The 17467-nt window shown below is 48.6% G+C and overlaps 9 protein-coding genes across 9 annotated transcripts; 5 read left to right on the top strand and 4 right to left on the bottom strand.

The window, feature by feature from the left end:
• Positions 1–104: 104 nt before the first annotated feature.
• Positions 105–2432, top strand: Bathy09g04550 (mitochondrial carrier family; the record flags this gene model as incomplete). The annotated part of the gene is made up of 1 exon (XM_007510830.1): positions 105–2432. One exon carries the CDS (start codon positions 105–107, stop codon positions 2430–2432), a length of 2328 nt encoding a protein of 775 aa, XP_007510892.1.
• A 701-nt stretch (positions 2433–3133) lies between these two features.
• On the top strand, positions 3134–6871 carry Bathy09g04560 (predicted protein; the record flags this gene model as incomplete). The annotated part of the gene is made up of 1 exon (XM_007511141.1): positions 3134–6871. The coding sequence occupies one exon, from the start codon at positions 3134–3136 to the stop codon at positions 6869–6871; it is 3738 nt and encodes a 1245-aa protein (XP_007511203.1).
• A 60-nt stretch (positions 6872–6931) lies between these two features.
• On the bottom strand, positions 6932–7525 carry Bathy09g04570 (unknown protein; the record flags this gene model as incomplete). Its single annotated transcript, XM_007511140.1, has 1 exon — positions 6932–7525. The coding sequence occupies one exon, from the start codon at positions 7523–7525 to the stop codon at positions 6932–6934; it is 594 nt and encodes a 197-aa protein (XP_007511202.1).
• A 380-nt stretch (positions 7526–7905) lies between these two features.
• Positions 7906–8862, top strand: Bathy09g04580 (predicted protein; the record flags this gene model as incomplete). Its single annotated transcript, XM_007510833.1, has 1 exon — positions 7906–8862. The coding sequence occupies one exon, from the start codon at positions 7906–7908 to the stop codon at positions 8860–8862; it is 957 nt and encodes a 318-aa protein (XP_007510895.1).
• A 101-nt stretch (positions 8863–8963) lies between these two features.
• Positions 8964–10305, bottom strand: Bathy09g04590 (cysteine synthase; the record flags this gene model as incomplete). The annotated part of the gene is made up of 2 exons (XM_007511239.1): positions 8964–9938; positions 10207–10305. The coding sequence occupies 2 exons, from the start codon at positions 10303–10305 to the stop codon at positions 8964–8966; spliced, it is 1074 nt and encodes a 357-aa protein (XP_007511301.1).
• Positions 10306–10803: 498 nt separating this feature from the next.
• Bathy09g04600 (oligoendopeptidase F) lies at positions 10804–12705 on the top strand (the record flags this gene model as incomplete). Its single annotated transcript, XM_007510953.1, has 1 exon — positions 10804–12705. One exon carries the CDS (start codon positions 10804–10806, stop codon positions 12703–12705), a length of 1902 nt encoding a protein of 633 aa, XP_007511015.1.
• Positions 12706–12847: 142 nt separating this feature from the next.
• Positions 12848–13353, bottom strand: Bathy09g04610 (predicted protein; the record flags this gene model as incomplete). The annotated part of the gene is made up of 2 exons (XM_007511111.1): positions 12848–12858; positions 12906–13353. 2 exons carry the CDS (start codon positions 13351–13353, stop codon positions 12848–12850), a joined length of 459 nt encoding a protein of 152 aa, XP_007511173.1.
• Positions 13354–13612: 259 nt separating this feature from the next.
• On the top strand, positions 13613–13909 carry Bathy09g04620 (30S ribosomal protein S16; the record flags this gene model as incomplete). The annotated part of the gene is made up of 1 exon (XM_007511189.1): positions 13613–13909. One exon carries the CDS (start codon positions 13613–13615, stop codon positions 13907–13909), a length of 297 nt encoding a protein of 98 aa, XP_007511251.1.
• Positions 13910–14020: 111 nt separating this feature from the next.
• On the bottom strand, positions 14021–17263 carry Bathy09g04630 (predicted protein; the record flags this gene model as incomplete). The annotated part of the gene is made up of 1 exon (XM_007510876.1): positions 14021–17263. The coding sequence occupies one exon, from the start codon at positions 17261–17263 to the stop codon at positions 14021–14023; it is 3243 nt and encodes a 1080-aa protein (XP_007510938.1).
• Between the last annotated feature and the right edge of the window lie 204 nt (positions 17264–17467).

Genomic DNA, 17467 nt, shown 5'->3' on the forward strand with positions numbered 1-17467 from the left:
CCTAAAAGAGAACGCGACCGACCGACCGGTGTTCTATTTAGAGTGTTGTTGTTGCGAAAAGAGTAGGTTCGCGTCGGCGTCGTCCAACCTTATAGAAAAGAAAAATGGCTGCTTTTGCGGCGGGAGGAAGAGGAAAAGACAGTCAACCATCAACATCATCAACGACGACAACAACAACGTATCATCATCATCCAAGATGGAACGTGCGCGCCTTCGCGCAACGAGGACGAACGATGGTAACGAGAGAAACAGAGAAGATGAGAGAGAAGATTCGCGAACACAACAACAACAACAAAAAGAACAGAACAGCCGCAGCTGTGGACGACGACGACGGGGTGGTGGTGCAAAGAACACGAAGAAAAGAAGAAGAATTAAGAGGACGACGAAAACGTCGTCATCCGGTCTTGGCCAGCGTTTCGCAAAACAGCAACATCGATACTAACACGGCAAGTACCACCACCACCACCACCACCACCATCGACGCAGACGAAGACGAAGCGCCGTCGACTTCGTCCAAGGACGACGAGGTGCCGGCTTCGATTGGCGAGACGTTGGTCACCATCGCCTTAGACGAAGAAAGTGGGTTGAACGTGATCACAATAATCACCTGGGACCGACAAGGGTTAATGTTAGACATAGGCAACGCTTTGAATAGTTTAGGAGTATCGGTGAGAGAAGTAGTGATGAAAGCCGGGGCGGACGGTTTCGTGGAGAGTAAATTTCTCGTCTCGAGCATGGATATGGGTCCTTTAGCGGAGAAAGAGTGGGATAAAATCAAGGAGCGTTTACGCGTGAGTTGCTTGCGCAGAGGCGTACGAAAACCGTGGCAAGAACGCGAATCAAGATTGAGAGAATTGTTCAACAGAATTGATTCGACGGAAGCCGGATCTATTGGTCAGGACGATTTAGAAAAGTTTGCGCAAAGTTTGAGAATGCCGAGAGCCTTCGTGCACGAGTTTATCTCGGAAGCGTCCTCGAGACAGGACGACGACGAGACCGGGAAAGTGAACTTTGAAGAGTTTGCCGCGTTCGTTAGATCGAAAGAAATAGCCTTAGAAGAAGCGTTTGATAGTTTAGACACGGACGATGAAGGTAAAATTACAGGAAAGAAAATGAAGCAAAGTTTGCGGACGTTAACTTTACGAAGCGGTAGAAACAACACGAGGAAACGCATCGCCAGGAAAGGTATTGAAAACATGTGTCGATACATTAGCGATGATACTGTTTTGAATGCGAACGATTTTCGTGATTTGCTCGTTCTTATTCCATCTGGTCAGCTAGAGACGGTAACGCCGTACTACATGAAAGTTGGTTTAGATATCGGCCCGAGACGGTTACCGATTCCAGATAAACGAAAAGAAGGCGCGCCTTGGGGTCACTTGATCGCCGGAGGTATATCCGGGATAGTCTCTAGAACGGTAAGTTCTCCGTTGAATGTCATCGCAATTCGCATCGCGGCTACATCTGAAGCGACCATTGCGGCAGCGAATGCTGCTGCCGCTGGGACGGTATGTGCCACATCTGTCGCGGCTGGCGCGCAGACGACGATAACGAACGGAGCAACCGCGCACGCGTTCCAAACTTTAGGTTCGGGCTTCACGTCTATTTGGGCCAAGGAAGGATTTCGCGGTTTCTTTAAAGGAAACATGGCAAGCTCCATAGCTTCAGTTCCCGGGAAAGCTATTGATTTTTTCGCGTACGATTTTTATAAGAAACTCTTGACGAAAGGGGGTGATCGAGATCCAGAAAATTGGGAAAGATTTGCCGCCGGCGCTTTAGCCGGGATGACTTCGGATACAATCATGTACCCTCTCGACGTGATTTCCACGCGAATTTCCTTGAATCGAACGCGCGATGCGAGGAACTCGCTGATGCAAATGGTCAACGTCGTCAAAGAGACGGGATTGCGTGGCTGCTACGCCGGTTGGTCGGCGGCTATGATTGGCGTCATTCCGTACGCCGGAATCTCATTCGGCGCGTACGATACGTTCAAATCGCAATACAAGAAAATACAAAAAATAGACGAAGACGAGAGCATTGGATCCGGACCGACGTTGATGTGCGGCTTAATGGCTGGTTGGTTAGCCTCCACGGTATCTTATCCTTTGTATTATTGCACCGTTCGCTTACAAGCGGGACAAGTTCCGTTACTTCCAAACGGGAAGTTACCCAGAGTGGACCAACTCATTGTGAACACCGTTCGAACGTGTGGCTGGAGAGATATGTTCCGCGGCTATTTGCCATCGTCTCTGAAACTCATGCCACAAGCTGGATTTTCGTTTCTCACCTACGAGTTAGTGCAAGAACAACTCGAAAAACGTTCTAAAGCGCTCTCTCGAAAAATGAACTACGACGATAACGAGGAGGAAAAGAACGACGTCGTCGTCTTTGCCGACGTCGCGGAAAAGAACGACAGCAAGAAGAAGAACTGATTATAATAGACCGAGAGAATTATGAGAATTACTTTAGATACTAATAGCACTAATAAGCGCACACATCAGCAATCGTGTATTTGGAAATACTTTTAATTGTGCGCACATGTCCATCCAAAAAAAACGAAAGAGGGGGAACGAAAGAAAAAAAAACTGTCTGGCGAATAGAAAGGCACATTTTTACTCACGTCCACCGTCACAAAAAAACTCTCTTAAACACATCACCTCAAAACGAGCGAGTGATACGTGGAAGTGAGATAGAGTAAAAGAGATGTCGGACCCGTGGGTGTTCGATAACGAAGCCGATTATCCGCAGAGATGGACGAGAGGGGTACGTTTTCTCCTGCGACTACCAAAAACTCTTTTCCTTCTTCGCTCTCGAATTTTTGTTTTTTCCAATTTGGAATTTTGCGCGCGCGCGCGCTCGGGAATACACTCATCTCATCATCGCACCATCATCGGATAGAATCTAACATCGACGTCTTCTTCTCCTTCTTCTCTATCTTTGTCTCGTTATTTATCACTTTTAACATTCATCGGATCATCATCAGGCGGCTGCGAAAGCGTCCAACGGTGTGAAACGCTCGTCGGCGTTTGATATCGCCGCTTCCATCGAAGTGGCGAAAAGAGAAAACGTGCCGCTCTCGGCGCACGGGAACAAACGCACGACGCGCTCGCAACTGAAACGACAAACGCAACAAATGAGCACTACGAACAACAATAATAACAATAATAATAACGTGTTGAGGAACTCCGAGAACGATTTGAACGTGAAAGCGAACACTTCTTCGAAGACTGCGAGAGTCAATAGTTCCACCTCAGCGGGCGAGGAGGAGGAACGAGGAGGCGCGAGAAAAACAAGGACGACGAATACGAATCTGAACGATAAATTTGAAGACGCGGTGGAAAGCCCGCAAGGCTCTTCGCAAGTGCATCCGAGAGAGAGCAGAGATGATGACGACGCATTTAGTGGGAAAACTATGGACGCGGCCGACCCTTGGGCGGTGCCGGAGACGGAATATGAGCACCATCGACAAAGAAATGCGTCCACATCCGATACGACAAAAAGAACGCATTCACCATCGGTTCGTTCCGCTGGTATTGCATCTGCGCAGCAAAGTTTACACTCGATGCACCAGGTTGAAAATATATCGCCGGCAAAGATACGGAACACGTGGTCGCCGAAAACGAAGACGACGCCGACGAAACAAACTTCCATCGCCGTGCCTCGACCAGTTTCACCATATGCGCACGTTAAAAACAAAGATGGTACGCATCATCACAATAAACAACACCAGCAACAAAACCGTCAATCGACGAAAGTCATCGTCAAAAAGCCACAGCACCACCAGACGATAAATCGAGAGAATATCTCAAACGAGAGTTATTTGGGACCATGGCGAGGCGAAGAACGAGCTCGTTTATTCGCGTACGAGGCATGCTTACAGTCGTGTTTGGAAGGATCGCTCGGCACCCAAGCTGCGCAGTCTAAAGTAGACATGGCTGTTCGATTTCTTACGGACAGATGTCGCGAGCTTCGCGTTGGATTCGGTTTAGAAACCGTGTTGGTTGGGACGAGACCACAGAACGAGTATTTTCCTTCGCATCAACAAGCGTCGACGTCGAATGATAATATTAACGATTTAGGCGAACACAACGGAAGAAGTGGAGGTGCGAATGTAGCATCAAAAGCTGGTAACGATGTGAGCATGCTTGGCGGTGCTGGTGGTGCAAAATGGGCAGCTTTAAATATTGACGTTTTGGGTGTAGATATCACCGAGCGCGGTTTAAAAAAATATTCCAAAGGTTGGGATCCGCGGATGTCCATGAATACGAACGATCTCCGCGGCCGTAAAGTAAAGATACAAACAACCGGCGGTCCGGGAAGCGCTGATTCTGTCGCGGATTTCATGTTTGAGAATTTGCACGCGAACGGAGGCACCCCCGCGACGCAAAAGCCTTCGAACGAAGACGGGAATAAAAAGTTGAGAAGTTTCAACGAATCAATGTCGATGTCGAAAACGATCGATAAGAGCGGACCTTCTTCTTCCATGGTGTCCAAAATCAAGCGTTTGCCGCTCGGGCCTGGCGATGAAATGCTCGTCGTTGAAGTGTACGTTCGATCTGGTAAAACGGCTAGAGCGCAAGCTTCGCTTGAGGACGTGTGCGAGTGGTGCAGAGCGAACGGCGAAGTTGATTTACCGTTGTACGTAAACGCGACGGTCAAAGATAAAGAAAACGATGGCGCGATGAAAAATATCACGTACAATAAAGGGAGCATAAAATTGAGCGTGAACTTTGAGGTTGCGGTTGGCATCGGCGCGTCATCGGCGCCGCCGGGTTCTGATCCAGGTTTTTTTGGCAAGAATTCGAGTAAAAATGGCGTCCAATTATCCACGTCGGGTGCATACGACATCGCTTTAGCAGCTGCTTTGAGATCCTTACACTTTACGAGGAGACGTTTGCAGCTGCACGGACACTGGGCATGGCTACTGGAGGAGTTACGTTGCAACAATAACGTTTCCGAGTCCTACGCGAGTTTACGATACGTTCAGCACTTGTTAGCGGTTGCGACTCCAACGGCGGATTGCTTGTCTTTAATATGCCAGCACTTGAAGTTACCTCTGCGTAAAGAAGCTGAAGGCACCTTGTCTGGAATGGAATTACAAACTCTGAATGGGCACGTGAGAGGAGGCGTGTTGTCGCTCGTGTGCGTCTGCTTTCAAAATTACAAATCGTTGGACGAATCTGAGTTTCGAGGGATCGTGGATGCAAACTCAACTCCGCACGAAATTCCAGCACCTGCTCTGGATGTTTCATTGGAGTTGTTTAGAATGTTGAAGCGAAACGAGACGAACGACCAAGTATTTGAAATTTTGGCGAGCAACTTATCGAGCGCAGCGCGAACGTGTTACAAGAGGAATAAAGCAGTAATTTTAGGAGACGCGCAAATGCTCGCCATGCAAGATCCTGAGACGAACTCGACTTTATACCAGCTCATCGGTACGTTGTGCCAAAACATTTTGAAAGAGTTGGAAGTTGATCACGTCGTCCAAGACTCGTGCTTGATGCCGATTGGATTTTCCTTACCGTTAGTTTCTTCTGATATTTATTGTGCCGAATTGACATCCACGGTGTCGTACGCTTTGAAGAAAACGCCGCCGAACGCTCCGCCGACGAATGAAGTGCTCGGGTGCATTGATTACTGTTGTGAAGTCGAAAGCGCTTCGTTGCGAGAAGAAGGCGAATCACCGAGCGTTCCAGCAAGATTTGATACCAGAGGTTTGTTTCAATCGCACATCGATCGATGGATCGAATCCGCTCGATTACGCTTAGAAGCCGGTTGTTCGAACGCGTTGAACAATAAAGGCATTTCAGAAGCTGCTATGGACGATATTTACGCCGAAATGCATCTCGCTTTGGAAGGTTTTGAGAAAATTGTGACGCGTTGGCCAGATATCGGTTTGCCTTTGGAGGGGATACTCGTCGGCGCGGAGCGGCTGGTGTTGCTTCGCATTTACGAAACGGTCGAGCACTTACAACTCGGTCGTGACTTTAGAGATGCGGTTTCTGAAACGACTGCTCAAATGAATGGCCACAAGAGAAACTCCACAAACTTTAAATCGAGCGCGCGAGGCGGCGTCAGCAAATTCAGTCACAATAACAACACAAAGATGGATAATTTCATGAGCATGGCGAAAGATGCAAAGCGCGCTTTGACGACGTTTGGAAAAGCCACGACGTCGGCAGCAAAGGTTGCAAAACGTACGGTGACGAAAACTACGCAAGATTTGAAACGATTCGCTACGTTTGAGCGTCAACCGCAAGGTTTGCCCTCTGAGCTCGCGGCGGCCTTGAGTGCCGTAAAAGCCATGGAAATGTTTCGTCCAGAGTTGTGTCAACGCCTCTCAAAGTGGGTTGAAGCTGGACACGGTTGCGACGAGGAGTTTGGCAGAAGAATGGTTGAAGTTCTCGGCGAGCTGAGAGCACAGTACGCGGGATACATGCGAAGAGCAGTTGCTGGTGTTGCCGCGAGCGGGCCGTCATTACGTTTGGCGTTGAGAGATGCAAGACCGGATGCGCACATTGACGCGGTATTAGACCCCGTTTTAAAATACGTGGATGACATCTCTTCGATGCTCGCCCGCGCTTTGTCGCACAGAAGAGCGTACGTAGGTGTTCTCAGAGGTTTGTGGGATTCCATGGGGAGTGAAGCGCTGTTATTTTACGAAGAGGATTTGAAGCAACGCTCGAGCTGGACTCGTCGCGTGCTTGCGGCTGGTGCAGTTGAACGCATCGGTGAAATATTTCGCAGCATGATTCGCAACCAGTTGGAACAAGAAGTCAAGGAGAAAGATTTAGAAGCGCCCGCTCCGATTGCAAAACTGAACGAGTTGAACTCCTCGAGTGCGAATGGAGGAAGCATAAACGTATATTAGCTTAATTATGAACATTTTTTATTAATTTCATCGTCGCCAAGTATTTATTCAATGTGTATTTCAATCTTTTCGTTTGATAAAATCTAACGTCGCCGCAGCTCTTTCGCTCAAAGTTGAAGAGGAGACGTTTGCGTCTTTGCTATTCGATCCATCTCTTTCATTCAACTGTCTTCTGAGCTTTTCTGCTTCGTTCTTTGCTTCCTCTAATTCGAATCGGAGGGCTATATCGTCCGCAACACGATCCCCGGTGTTACCTGTCGCGAACTGTTTCCTCTCTAACTTGTTATTCAACGCTCTCGCTTCCAAGCGTTCTTGAGCGCGCACCTGGTTCACGTGGTCCACCGTTTGTCTCACATACACACCTATCCACAAAATGATAAACGCAAACGCAACGACAAAGTAGCCCGAATCGGGATTTCTATCCGCCACCGTTTTCAAGTGTCCGTGCACGTTCAAAACTTTGTGCAACTTTCTCAATCGTTTCGTCTGTTCGCTCTCATCCTTCGCACCGTTTTGGATGTGTTTTAACAAGGCTGGATTTTCGTTCCTCACTGGGTTTTCTAAATCATCCGCGGATGGAACGATCGTCCCTTTACCCAACACGTTGTTCTTCTTCTGTTGCGCGGAGAGAGCTCCTCCTTGTTGTTCCGCCATCGCTTGTTCCATGCCCGCGAATTGTTTCAGCGTTCTCGCCGCTTCCCCTGCGCCACACAAAGAAGAGAAGAGCAGCACGCATAATACCATCGACGACGAGAGGAGAAGGAAGGAGAAAGAAGAGCGTTTTTTGCGCCTTGCCATCGTCGCTGCCGTTCTCATGATGATGACGATGTCTCTTTTTCTTTTCCCTTCTCTTCTTGTTGTTCTTGTTCTTGTTCTTCTGTTGTTGTTGAGAGGATCTTCTTCTTCTCGTGTAATCCGCAAAACACAGAAAGAGGTGTGCTGAAGAATGATGTTTTCTTCGAATCTTCTTCTGCATGGTAAAAGTTGTTTCTGTGTGAAAGAAACGTCACAAGAACACATAAAAAAATAATATTATGCGGTCGTCGTGTGCTCATCATCATCACTCGTGCAGCAGCACGGTAGCATCATCTACATCTTCTTCATCTTCTCCTTCTTCGCGTGCCGCAAAATCGCACCTGACTGGAAGAAGAAGCCATCGTCATCCTTCTCAAAGAAAGAGCATCACATCAGTTAAAATTTTCCAACAAGATAATGGACAGAAAACAATCGACGATGGGATGCCCACAAGAGACGAAGAACAGGAAGCGATTGAAGCGTTAGAGGCTATATTAGAAAAAGACAAGTTTAAAAAGTTGGTGTATGAACCGCAAGGGTATCTGTTACAAACTGTTCAGGAAGGTCAGAGTGGTGAACGAGTCACCATCGAGGTGGGACCGACGGCTGAGAAAAAAAGCCAGAGGAAATTTTTGTTCAAGAAAGTCTTAGCGACGGAGAGCTCCATCATAGCGTACGAAGCGTTGAGACCATTAGGGATTGTATTTGAGGTGGACACGTTTGGATTCTTACGAGTGGTCGATTTTAATCCCACGTCCAAAGCGTACCAACGCGACGCCGTCCAACGTTTACAACCGGCGACGTCGATGTCGCAATCGCCAGCCATCGGCGACGTGTTGAGAGGCTTCACCGCGGTATCCATTAAATACGGGCCGCGAGCGGCTTTACTCGGAGATCTATCTGGAACCAAACGGATGGTAGTCACCTACGGAGTGGATAATCAAACGAGCAGATCGATTTTCAAGGCGTTGGCGAGCGGTACGGTAGCAGACGGACCGATGACGTTAGTGTTGGAAAGAGCGAAGGATCCGAAAGAGAGGACAAACTGGAAGCCCGAAGAGATTCCGACGGAAAACGTACGAAGAGAGGCGGAAAAGAAACAAATATTCGTCGACGATGGATTCTCGACGGCAAATGCAACGTTTGCAGCGTTATCTTCCGCATTTATATTGCTCTTATTAGCCGGCTTTAGTTAAATAGAAAAGAGATTAGATTACTATGTTTTTGTATTTTGTACGATTTCTGCTGCTACTATGTAATTGTTTGTGTGTTGTGAGTTGTTCAAATGTTTATGTTATTAAAAAGTCATCGCTTGCGCTTCATTTCTGATGGTTTCAAACAACGCGGAAGATAAATACCTCTCACCAAAGGATGGAAACACGGTAGCAATTAATTTTCCAGCGTTTTCTTCTCTCCCGGCGAGCTGAATCGCCGCTAACGCGGCGGCGCCGGAGGAAATACCAACCATCAATCCCTCTTTCAAAGCTAAATCTTTTGCGCACTCAATGGCATCGTCCGAGGCGATTTGAATGACCTCGTCGATGATGTCAACATCGAGAACTCCCGGGATAAATCCGGCACCAATGCCTTGAATTTTATGCGGACCTGGAGAACCGCCGGACAGAACTGGAGATTCCGCCGGTTCCACCGCGACGATTTTTATGTTTGGATTTTTCGATTTCAAATAACGCCCGGTGCCGGTAATGGTCCCGCCAGTTCCGACGCCGCAGACTAAGATATCAATCTGACCAGCCGTATCTTCCCAAATCTCCGGACCAGTCGTCTCGAAGTGCACCTGCGGATTTGCCGGGTTCTCAAACTGTTGTAAAATAACTGAATCTTTGCTCTCTTTCGCAATCTCTTCCGCTTTCATCACCGCGCCTTTCATCCCTTTCGCCGGGTCTGTCAACACTAAGTTCGCCCCAAATGCCTTCAACAAGATTCTTCTCTCTAAAGACATCGACGCGGGCATGGTTAAAGTCAAATCGTACCCTTTCGCCGCGGCAATAAATGCCAAGCCGATGCCGGTGTTCCCCGACGTCGGTTCCACGAGTAAAGACTTCCCCGGCGATATCGCCCCTTCTCTTTCGGCGGAGTTTATCATCGCTAATCCAATTCTATCCTTCACCGAACAGCACGGTTCCATGATTTCCAATTTCGCCGCGACTTCTGCTTTCGTTCCTTCGGTTACTTTATTCAAATATACCATCGGCGTGCATCCGACCAACTGCGTGACTGAGTCTGCAATGTTCACTCGAGATTGCGCATTCGTCTGTTTATAATAGTTACACGTTTGTTATTTTTATGTGAGCGTGTATGATGATGAATGAGAACAAAAGTTAGCGCGCGGACGCGATGATGGAAGCTCGAGGACGTGCGCGCATACAACGACAGAGAGAAAGAAAGGGAAAGAAGAAAGAGTTGTCGTTCGTCGCGAGGAGAAGTCATTTGTTTTGATCGAAAATGAATTTGTTTTACTCATACTCGAGAAAAAGGGTAAATTGATGATGATGACGATGATGATGATGAATAAAACGTACCGTCACGTTGATGCTTTTCTTGCTCCTCTGCTTCGGTGACGCGCGATACTGCTTCTTGAGTAGAGATGATGATGAAGTCGATGATGGTCGAGCAATCATCGATCGTGTTGTGGTCGTAGAAAACATATTTTTATTCTACTCGTAATGGAGACAATTCAGTTACGCATCAGCAAAGAGAGGGAGAGGGTTTTTTTGTTCCAAAAACCTTCCTTTCCTTCCCTTTGCAGGGGGCTTTTTGGTGTCTCCTTTTTTGGTCTTTTGTCCTTTTTTCTTGTCTTTTCAACACTTTCTGTCTTTTTTGTCCACACAACAACAACAACAACAGAAAACGCACACACCTCCAAAAGGCACATGCAAAGATTTGCTGCGCTCAGAACTACTACGGCGACTACTACTACTACTACTAAGGCTGTAAAAACATCATCCAGAAGAAGATATTTAAAATCATCTTCTGCCGCTGCTTCTGCGAATACTTTTCAAACTCCTACGAGAAGAGTTTCTCTTCACTTTGCGCGAAGAAAGTCATCACTCGTCAAAACGCCATCAACGTCATCAACGACAACAACGAAGACAAATACTAAAAAAATCATCGTCGCGATGGCTTCTTCTTCTCCTCCGTCTTCTCAAACAACAACGGCTGAGTTTATCGAAAACTTCAACCGAGACTATTTGCAAAGACACAAATCTTACGAGGATAACTTTTGGGAGACGAAAATGGATTTAAAGGGTAACTCCGTGGAGAACTTGAACACTTCGTTCAACGCGTTAGAGACATTCTTGGGTGACCAGAATACGTTAGAGAAAGTGAGAGAGTTGTTGAAACGAACCGACGGAAGCGTCTCCGAGGAACAGAAAATTGTTTTGAACCAAATCGAAAAGACTTTGAAGTGTTACATCGTCGAATCGGACGATGCGAAAGCATTGAGAGAATCTATGATGAAGAAAGAAGGTACTTTACAAAAATCCAGAAACAACTTGAAGACGCAATACACGGACAAAGACGGAAAGGTTGTCGACACGACGCCGACGGTCATTCGAACCAAAATGCGTTCGGATCCAGAGGAAAGCGTTCGGAAATCGTGTTGGGAAATGTTGAGGAAAAACGGTCCGTTCTTATTGGATAACGGTTTCTGCGACATCATCAAAGAACGCAATCGCTTCGCTCGAGAGCTCGGCTTTGAAGACTTTTACGACTTGAAAGTAACCAACGCCGAAGGGTTCTCGAAGAAAAAATGTTTCGAAATGCTCGATGGTTTAGAGCAAGCGACGAAGCCTTTGCTAGATAAAGCCCTGGAAATGTTGAAAAAGGAAAAGGGAGAGGACGCGACCAAACCGTGGAACACCGGGTTCGCGCTGAGCGGTGAGTTGACGAAACTTACCGATCCGTACTACCCTTTCGAATACGCGCCCGAGGTGTGGGGTCGATCCTTTTCGAAAATGAACATTAAATATAAAGGCGCGACGATGCGTTTGGATCTGTGCGACAGAAAGGGTAAATATCCGAACGGATTTTGCCACTGGCCGACTGCGCCGTACAAGACACAAGACGGTACGTTTATTCCGTCCGAAACAAACTTTACCTCTTTGGCGACGCCGGATGAAATCGGGTCCGGAAACACCGCGTTGACGACGTTGATGCACGAAGGTGGTCACGCCGCGCACTTTTCCAACATTGTCCAAGGATCTCCTTTGTTTTCTCAAGAACGCGCGCCGTTCTCCGTTGCATTGGCGGAAACGCAATCGATGTTTCTCGATGCTCTCTGCGAAGATGCGAGCTGGCAAGCGCGCTATGCGAAGAACCGCAAGGGTGAGACGATTCCGTGGGAATTAATCGAACGCTCGATTAAAGAGAGACACCCGTATAAAGTTTTTCAGTTGCGTGGTATGATTGCGGTGCCTTACTTTGAGAAAGCGTTGTACGAAATGGACGAGAAAGACTTAACTCCAGAAAACGTTTTGAAAGTCGCGGACGAAGTCGAAATGAAAATCCAAGGCGGTTTAGCCGGACGTCCGTTGATGTCCGTGCCGCACATTCTCGCCGACGAGTCGAGTTGCTATTACCACGGCTATGTCTTCGCGGAAATGGCCGTGCACCAAACTCGTGAATACTTTTTCAAAACCGGGGATGGTACTATCGTCGATAATCCTCGCGTCGGGAAGGAGTTAATCGAGAACTATTGGGTGCACGGAAGCGGAAACCCGGGCTTTCTTGGATTGGTGAACAACCTCACCGGAAGTCCTTTGAAACACGACGCGTGGGTGAAAGAGTTGGGCGTGGAAGTTGAGGACATGTTGAAGGAGGAAAAAGCGGAATACGAGAAAGCGTTAGCGTCGGCTTCGTCCTCGAGTAAGGATGAAATCGATTTGGAAATGCGCGCTATCTTTGTCCACGGGGACGACGTGATTTCCGACTCGAACGATTCTAATTTCACGGATGCGTGCGAGAAATTCAGAGGTTGGATCTATCAAGAGTGGCCAAAGACGAAAACCATGGCTTAATATTTCTACAATACTATTAGAGTACATTTGACATCATCTATCATATGGTAACTCCCGCTTTGGTTCTCTCGAGTCGAAGCGCCGACGCCCCCGAAATTTACCTCCTCCTCCTCCTCCACCACTACTACCACCGCGTTCGTTATTATATCCGTGCTGCGATCTTCGATCTCGATCTCTACCGCGGCGCGCATCTCTTCTACGGTCCAAATCTTCTCTGCTCTTCCTAAACTGATCCGCCTTCTCTTCTCTTTTTCTCTTTTGCGCCTCGCGCGCTTCGATAAATTGTTTCGGGACCCCTGTTTCTTCGTCCAAGTTTGTTACTAACTGCCAAAGCTCTGACATGAACGTCTCCGTGTTTTCCTTCTCTAAAAATGGGAGCAGCTGTTCGTAAAACTTAGTCCCGTCCACGGCTTCGCCCGTTTCGCTGCACTCGTCGAACATGTTCACGATTAAGCCGTTCAAAACCTCGTCTTCGAACGATAACATAGTCGTCACTTTGGTTTCCGTCCATTGCGCTAATTCTTCTTTCCCTTCTTTTTTTATTTTCGCAAAGTTTACTTTCTTCTTCAAGATTATTGGGAGACTGACGATCGAGGACTTGTTCTTTCTGCTGATACCACCTTCCCCTGCTCTCGAAAACGCGGGCATTCTTGATATCCTCTCTTTGTTCTTATATAAGTGGATGGAGTTATTTATTTATTATGGCGTTGAATGATGATGAGAGTTTGTTTCTCATCAGCTTCAGTTATTGATGCATGCATGAAAAATAATTTATTGAAAACAGAAAAACAGAAGCACTTCTCCGCAGAACAAAAAGGGAAGCAAACACAATCAATCGAGAAAGAGAGAGAGGGAGAGAAAGAAAAAGAAAAGTAAGAATAAGAATAGAGTAAGAATAAGAGTGATAATGCCTGTGCGAATACGTCTCGCTCGTTTCGGGCAGAAGAACAGACCTTTTTATAGGATATTCGTGGCCGATTCCAGAGCGCCAAGGGATGGGAAACATTTGGAAGTGGTCGGACATTACGACCCGATCCCGTCCAAGGACTCGCACAAACACGTTGGTTTAAACATAGATAGGATTAAATATTGGTTATCAGTAGGAGCGCAGCCATCGGATACGGTGAGGCGGATATTGTCGCAGGCTAAGATTATCCCAAAGGCTCCGACGAGAGGGAGCGCCGCAACCGCGTTAGAAAAATAAAAAGAAGAAGAAGAAGAACAAAGAGCTTGTACTATTATTAATAACATCATCATCATCTTCATCATCATCACTATGTACCTGTGTACACATGCGCGATTTACAGTTAGATTTCTATTCTCGCATCGATAGCGACTTGCGTGCATTTGCGAGCTTGTTTTCATTTTGCTTTTGCACGTCAAACGCACCAAAGATGTCCAAGTGATATTTGTTGGAGCGCTCCAACGCGCGGAAAGCTTCCGGTCCGCCCATGATCTCTGTGAGCGCCGTTTGCACAGACGTTTCGATTCGGACGTCGCCGCACACGTAGACGTGCGCATCCTCATTCAAGACGAGTCGCCGAATGTCATCGGCGTGTTGTCGCATTTTTGCGTCGACGTATGTCTTCAGTTGCCCTTCTTCGCGAGAGTACGCGACGAGGTACTTTGTCAAATGCCCACTCTGCTCCGCGCGACGCATGTCTTGCGCGTACAGCTCGTTCGATCGGGTTCTACACCCGTAGATGAGCCACGTTTCGGCACCCGGTTCAGAGCGCACAGTCAATTGATCGACAAAGCCCTTGAACGGCGCGATACCCGTCCCTGCGCAGAGCATAATTATTGGTCGCGCGTTCGACTTTGGCATTCTGAACATGGGCGCCGGTCGCAGCTCGACCGTGACATTCGTACCAATCGATAGCGTCGCTATGAAATCGCTGCAAAATCCGAGATTGATGCGTGCGTTATCAGCGCTGCGATACACCAGTCGTCCGACGGTGAGCGCAAAGCGCGCGTTGCCGCACACGTCTGGGGCACTCGAGACTGAGTAAAAGCGAGCTCTCAGCTTGGGGATTTGTAGCAGTATATCCTGAAGCATTCTCACACCAACCGTCTTGTCACGGTTGTGAATCGTCGACAGTGTGGGGAATTGCTCAAAGATCGTTCGGACGCACACGCCCGTCTGCTCCAACCACTCTCGTCGAAAGTCTTCTTCGCGCGCAAGCTTTTCAAGCATTTGCTTGCACTCAGATTCATCGACGTAGTTTGCCAACGACGCGAGCATTTCCGCCGGCGGTTCGGCGTTGATGTCGAGAATCTTCGTGAACAGGTCGGCGACGGAGACTCGACGCGGAATGGCTGGGTCGATGGCGAGCTTCAATGAAAAGAATGAATCCTCGAGCGACACGATTTCGATGAATTCCTTGTACTCGATTCCAAAGTGCGCGGCGAAAAATCGACCTTGGGCTTCGCTCGTACGCGGCCAAACGGCGACGTGGTCACCGGGCTTGTAATACTCGACGCCTTTTCTGACGTCTTGCAGCTCAAACGTCACCGAAACCGTACTCAATCGTTCGGCGGAGCCTAAGAGTTCGCGTTCCACGAGCGTCGCCGTGACACCAGGTCTTTCGTATTCTGTGCGTTTTCCGTGCACGTCGTGAGCGAGCAGCTTGATTGCAAACGGGGGCTGAATCGCCTTCCCACTCGCCAGGCTATCCTTGAGTAGTTGATTCACGCCGGGTGTCATTTTTTCCTTGGAGAGCAGCCAGTCGAACACAGATCGCATGTACTTCTGCACGCCCACGTCTTCGCAATCGAGCTGATCGATACAGACGACGTTGAACATTTCAGAGGCGCCGACGTCGCGCAACGCGGCTGCGAATTGCTTCCCTCCCGCGCAAAATTTTGGGTACGCTTTAGAACCAAAGGCGCAAACGCTGAAATATTTATCTTTGAGAATGTCTTTCCCTTCGTCAGAGTTTACCCAGTCCAAGAAGAGCTGGCTTCCGGTGGGTATTTGTCCAGAACCAGTCGTCGACGCGAGAAGCATGATAAATCCGCACTCTCCGATGGCTGTCTTGAAGTCGACATCCGGGTTCGCGATGTTCACCGGCCTAATCATGGGCAAGCGCTGCCGTAAGAATGACCACATCCACGTCGCACGAGACTGTGTGCGACCTCCATCAGACGCAAACAAAACCACGCCTCCGTGAACACGACGTACGCGCTTGGACCACTTTGCAACCGCCAATGTCGCCCGCATCATCGATCCGCCTGGTCCGGAGGGCGTAAAAAAGCCATTGGCAATGGCTCGCGTGACGAGACTTTTTGCGCTCATGCCGCCGACGAGCGCAGGCTTGAGCGTGTACTCAGTCATTTTGTTCAAACCCAAATAGATGGAGCTCGTCGACGACGCCGTGGGTGGAATGATCCACTTCCAGTTGCCTGGGCAGTATCCACGCTTTTTCAACTCCTCGGCGTGCCATTGAGCGAACGAAGCCGCCGCCGTGTGATGATCGACAATGCTCACGCGCGCGCGCTTGAACGAGTACAACACGGCAAAGTTGACTGCAGCCAAGGCGTGATCTCGCCACAGAGTCTCCTCCGTGGAAGAGTCTATTCCCATCGCTTCGGCAATCTTTGGAAGCAAGTTGTACCGGCTCTCGTCGCCGAAATTTCGAGTCGCAATCTCCGTCACCATGTACCAACCGTTGAACGGTGCGGCGGTGTAGTGCAAGCCTCCGAGGTCGAGAGTGATGTTTGACACTGCTGGAATACCGTACCACTTCAAACCGAGAGATGAAATTTCGGGAACATTGGGATGATGAATGGGCACCTCGAGCAGACACTCTTCTGGCAATTCAAAGATGCTCGGCGGTTGTTTCGGATCGATTTGCAAAACGAGCGGCAAGCAATCAAACATGCCTGGCGACCCAGACTTTGGCACCCACGAAAAGTACTTCTTAACCGTATCCGTAAAGTTCAACTCTGCTGGGTCGCCGATGACTTCTTCGCCATTGCCGCGATGTCCGGCGTAACGAATCAACTGCGAATTCCAAATTCTTGGGCCATCATCCATGCCGGGCGTTTGCGGTCGAAAAACAGTCATCAACACTGGAATGTGATCGGCGCCTATGCCTCTCTTCAAGTGCGTCTTGATTGCCTCAAACATTTGTTCATTCGTCGTCGCCTCGCGAGCGTCGATGACGTCGAGCGTGTTGTAAAATTTCCGATTGATACATTTGGGAGCGTTCCGCCAGCTCACTCGAGCGCCATGTCTGATCTCATCAATGGTGTGCGTGTACGTTCCCGTGGATTCGATCGATTCCAACACTTCCGCGACTCTTCGCATCGTATCTTCTTCGCTCACCTTGTTTTCCTTGCCATACAGCTCGATGAATTCAGTCGCCTCGCGCTTGAGCTTGTCCTTGGGCGCTTCTGCTTTCGATACGTCAGCCTTGAGCGGGACGCACCCGCGCGGACACACAGCTGGGTGCTTACCGTGAACGTATCCAGGGTACGGGTCCACCGTCGCGGTTCCGTGTCCAAAAGGACAACGCGAGACGGGCAGAACGTTCGAGCATTCATCCTCGTCAGCCATCTGTTGCTTACTGAAGACGAGGATTATTTGCTCAGAGACAGAGTTGTGATATGCCCTCGAAACGCCGAAAGCGAGATCGACGAGGGGTTGGTTGGCGTTCTTATTCTTGCGCCTACGTTTCTTCGCGTTGACGTCGCGGCGGGAAAAGTTGCGCGTCGCGAAGTGAAGAGGGTGAGTTCACCGAATTGTGTACACATGCGCTTT

Source organism: Bathycoccus prasinos, assembly GCF_002220235.1.
Source record: "Bathycoccus prasinos genomic : Chromosome_9".
NCBI classification, from domain to species: domain Eukaryota; kingdom Viridiplantae; phylum Chlorophyta; class Mamiellophyceae; order Mamiellales; family Bathycoccaceae; genus Bathycoccus; species Bathycoccus prasinos.